Raw genomic sequence first — 3,416 nt, forward strand, 5'->3', positions numbered from 1 at the left:
ATTATTTTACATTTGCGTCAAACTCGACTACCGGTTCTGCTAACACTAATACCGTCTTTTTTATAACTGTATAGCGATGGAAGAATGGCAGCATTGTAAGTGTCAACACACGTAACTATGCTGAGCATCAGTCATTGCATTTAGATGGTTTTGATAGTGAGATCCCTGTTAGCGTAATAATATCGCTTTTGACAGTCCGTTGTATATACTACTATGTGTACCACGTACCGTGGTCATTTGGAAATTCCAATAATTTGCATGATAATGTCATAGCATGACATCGCCAGAAACCCATTTTATATGTTTAAGCAGGATTTTACTCAAAATATATTAACTTCATGTAGCGCTATAACATGATTGTCTATATCATTCTGACAAAGAAATGATTGATTATACTAGTGTGATTTGTTGTACTGTCCATTGGTAACGCCACAGTTTTTGTTATTTAACCCCCCGTCCCTGCAATTAATCTCGTTTTTAACATTTTGGCGTGCAGATGTGTGCGCATACGGTATTTCCCATATGTCGTATAATAGCAAAAGAATACCAATGTTACTCTTCAAAACATTTCACACAGAAAATGGTCGGCACTCAAAGTGTTAAAATAGTCACCAGACTAATACGAGCTCCTACTTATTTATTATACATAATGTCTTATTTCTATCGCATTATTTTTTATAACATTCTTTGACTAATTTGAAATCAACTTTTTCTTAAGAAAAATATTAACGCTAAATACTTAAGTGATTGAAAGTGGAGGATTTCTGGCAAATTAAGAAAAAATAAATAGCGAAGTTATATTTTTCAGGGTTCCAAAACGTAAGCCAAATATTATATTATAATTACAACCAAAATTCTATAATAATAATTTCTATAATTCACGTGATGTGAGCTAGAGGTAGTTATATTTTAGAATGTTTAGAAAAGAACATACAAGTAATTTTTTTATTATAATAAATAAATTAAATAAAGTCGATTTTTTGCTACAAAATTCGATTTATTTAATTGAGAGATATATGATATTGGAATGACAGTTTCGAAGAAAAGTCGACTCCAAATTGATCGAAGAATCTGGCATTGAAAAATCATGTTGTACAAATGGGACATTCCGTAGAAAAGGATTTGATTATACATATATATATGTAAACAAAATAATGTGTTTTCCGAAAAGAAAAAACTTTCCTTTGCTATTTCAAAGATTATAACACGATTTATGTATGTAATTATAGACGATTCGCGCTGGCAGACAATAGTTCGCACCAGCAATGGACCACTGACGGAGTATACCGTGTCTTATCAAAATTTACTGCCGTCCACGTCGTATTTGTTCAGAGTAATATCATACAATCGTTACGGAATCAGTTATCCAGCATATTCTACCGAAACGGTAAGTCTACTTAAAAAGAAATGATTATTCATTTAGACATTAAATTTACTTTGTGAATATTCGTTATTTTGATGTTATACTTTCATATGTATATTTATTTATTTGAAGACACATAATTGCAAGCTAACATGTTTTACTAACGGAGTCATTTTTTACCAGATTTTGACACCGTCGAAACTGTATTTGGAATACGCATACCTACAACATAGGCCGTTTTACAGACAGACCTGGTTCATGGTTACTTTAGCCGCTATATCAATTATAATTATCATTATGGTTATAGCAGTATTATGCGTGAAGAGTAAAAGCTACAAATACAAACGTAAGTTGAGTTTAATGTGCATGTAAATTGATTCATATGAAAAATCAGATTATGTTAGTAGATCGCTTATCTACAATTTGTTACATATAATTTATATATTAATAATCATACTCTAGAAGAGGCACAAAAGACTCTGGAGGAATCGATGGCGATGGACGCGGACGACAGACAAGAGTCGGACTTAGAATTGTATAGATCACGCCAGGGTGGAGGCGGTGCCATTAATGCGGCAAGCGGCACTCTAGGTAAAAGAAATACATTGGCCCGGAAGGCAATGCATCCTCCGCCACCCACTATGTTGGGCAAATCGCCTCCCAGGCCTTCTCCAGCGTCGGTCGCCTATCATAGCGACGAAGAGAGCCTCAAGGGATACGATGAGAATCCTGACGATAGCAGTGTCACGGAGAAGCCCTCCGAAATTAGTTCCACCGATTCTCAGGTGATTCTTCGTAAAATATAGGGCAAAGCGCATCTCTGATAACATGAATCTTAATCTTATTCTTATTTCACAGGGTTCTGAGAGCGAGAACGAGAGTGTGCAATCCGATCCACATTCCTTCGTGAATCACTATGCAAATGTCAATGACTCGTTAAGACAATCGTGGAAACGGCAGAAACCCGTCCGGAACTATTCATCATACACGGACTCCGAGCCGGAAGGCAGCGCGGTCGTCAGTCTGAATGGCGGTCAGATCATCATGAATAACATGGCCAGATCGAGAGCGCCGCTTCCCGGTTTTTCGTCGTTCGTGTAATGAAATGAATTACCAAGCTACGTTAAAATAGGAATTTTTTATATTCCTACATCAAAATTAATATCGCAGCTACTTCGTTCTTAGCGAAATCTTTTTTTAATAAATATACATATATAGAGCGAAAGACTTACGTTGGGAACACGTGTGTTTCGCATGTATTCCCGCAACGGCATAGACTTATAGCAAACTGTAGGAAGCTTCAGGCATCTTCGTATTGTGATATATTGATACATATATTATTTATAATTTTCGATAAGACATTTTGCATTTAATAGATACTTTTGTACTTTCTCGGATTAGTTTAAGAATCAAACAGCTAGTGTACGAACCTTGTACGAATATCTTACAAATTTCGTGCCTGTGTAGAGCAGAAAAGTGTAAGTCCAAATATCATTCTTTTTTTCAACAGATATTTCGGTCTTAGACTCTTCTATTTTTCAGGTACAATTATAGATACATGATTACATTTGATCCTGAGGATCTTGTACCCTTTAAAGATATTTATATCGTCGACGTATTTATAAACGATAATTGGGTCGTGATATTGCAGAATTTTCAGAAAAAATATCAATTCAGACTCAACATAGCAATCGTTGGCCTATCATATCATTTTATTAATCCAGTAAAGACTTTATTATAAAGATCGCGAGTTGTGGGGCACTGTATAAATCCACTCTTATGCTGGCGTATTTGCACGTCAGATATGCTTGTAAATATGTTATATATTTTCTGTAAGAATGTAGATTTTGTATAATGCTGCTATACATGTATTCAGCGGACTATATCTATCGCATTCGCATTTTGTGATAATACAGTAAATGCTCCATAGTCGTGGGACTTACATTTTACTAAGCTGTCACGAATACGGAATCGCGATTTTGAAAAGTAAAATGTGTGTAGAAAGAGTAAAATTTGTCATAAAAAATATATATAAATTATTTATTATTTTATA

The 3,416-nt window shown here is 34.8% G+C and overlaps 1 protein-coding gene across 4 annotated transcripts in view; it reads left to right on the forward strand.

Annotated features, from left to right (window-relative positions):
- Positions 1 to 3,351, forward strand: part of LOC108746955 (protein sidekick) — a 39,092-nt gene extending 35,741 nt beyond the window's left edge. For 2 of the 4 annotated variants that reach the window (XM_018484103.1, XM_018484101.1), the window contains 5 exons: positions 75 to 95; positions 1,230 to 1,387; positions 1,547 to 1,709; positions 1,826 to 2,148; positions 2,222 to 3,351. In XM_018484103.1, coding sequence (XP_018339605.1) covers positions 75 to 95; positions 1,230 to 1,387; positions 1,547 to 1,709; positions 1,826 to 2,148; positions 2,222 to 2,464 — 908 coding nt within the window. In that variant the 3' untranslated portion in view covers positions 2,465 to 3,351. The remainder of the gene's footprint in view (positions 1 to 74; positions 96 to 1,229; positions 1,388 to 1,546; positions 1,710 to 1,825; positions 2,149 to 2,221) is intronic. The other 2 variants (XM_018484102.1, XM_018484104.1) reach the window with 1 other exon arrangement.
- The last annotated feature ends 65 nt before the right edge of the window (positions 3,352 to 3,416 follow it).

Source organism: Trachymyrmex septentrionalis, unplaced genomic scaffold (genome assembly GCF_001594115.1).
Source record: "Trachymyrmex septentrionalis isolate Tsep2-gDNA-1 unplaced genomic scaffold, Tsep1.0 scaffold19, whole genome shotgun sequence".
Lineage (NCBI taxonomy): Eukaryota > Metazoa > Arthropoda > Insecta > Hymenoptera > Formicidae > Trachymyrmex > Trachymyrmex septentrionalis.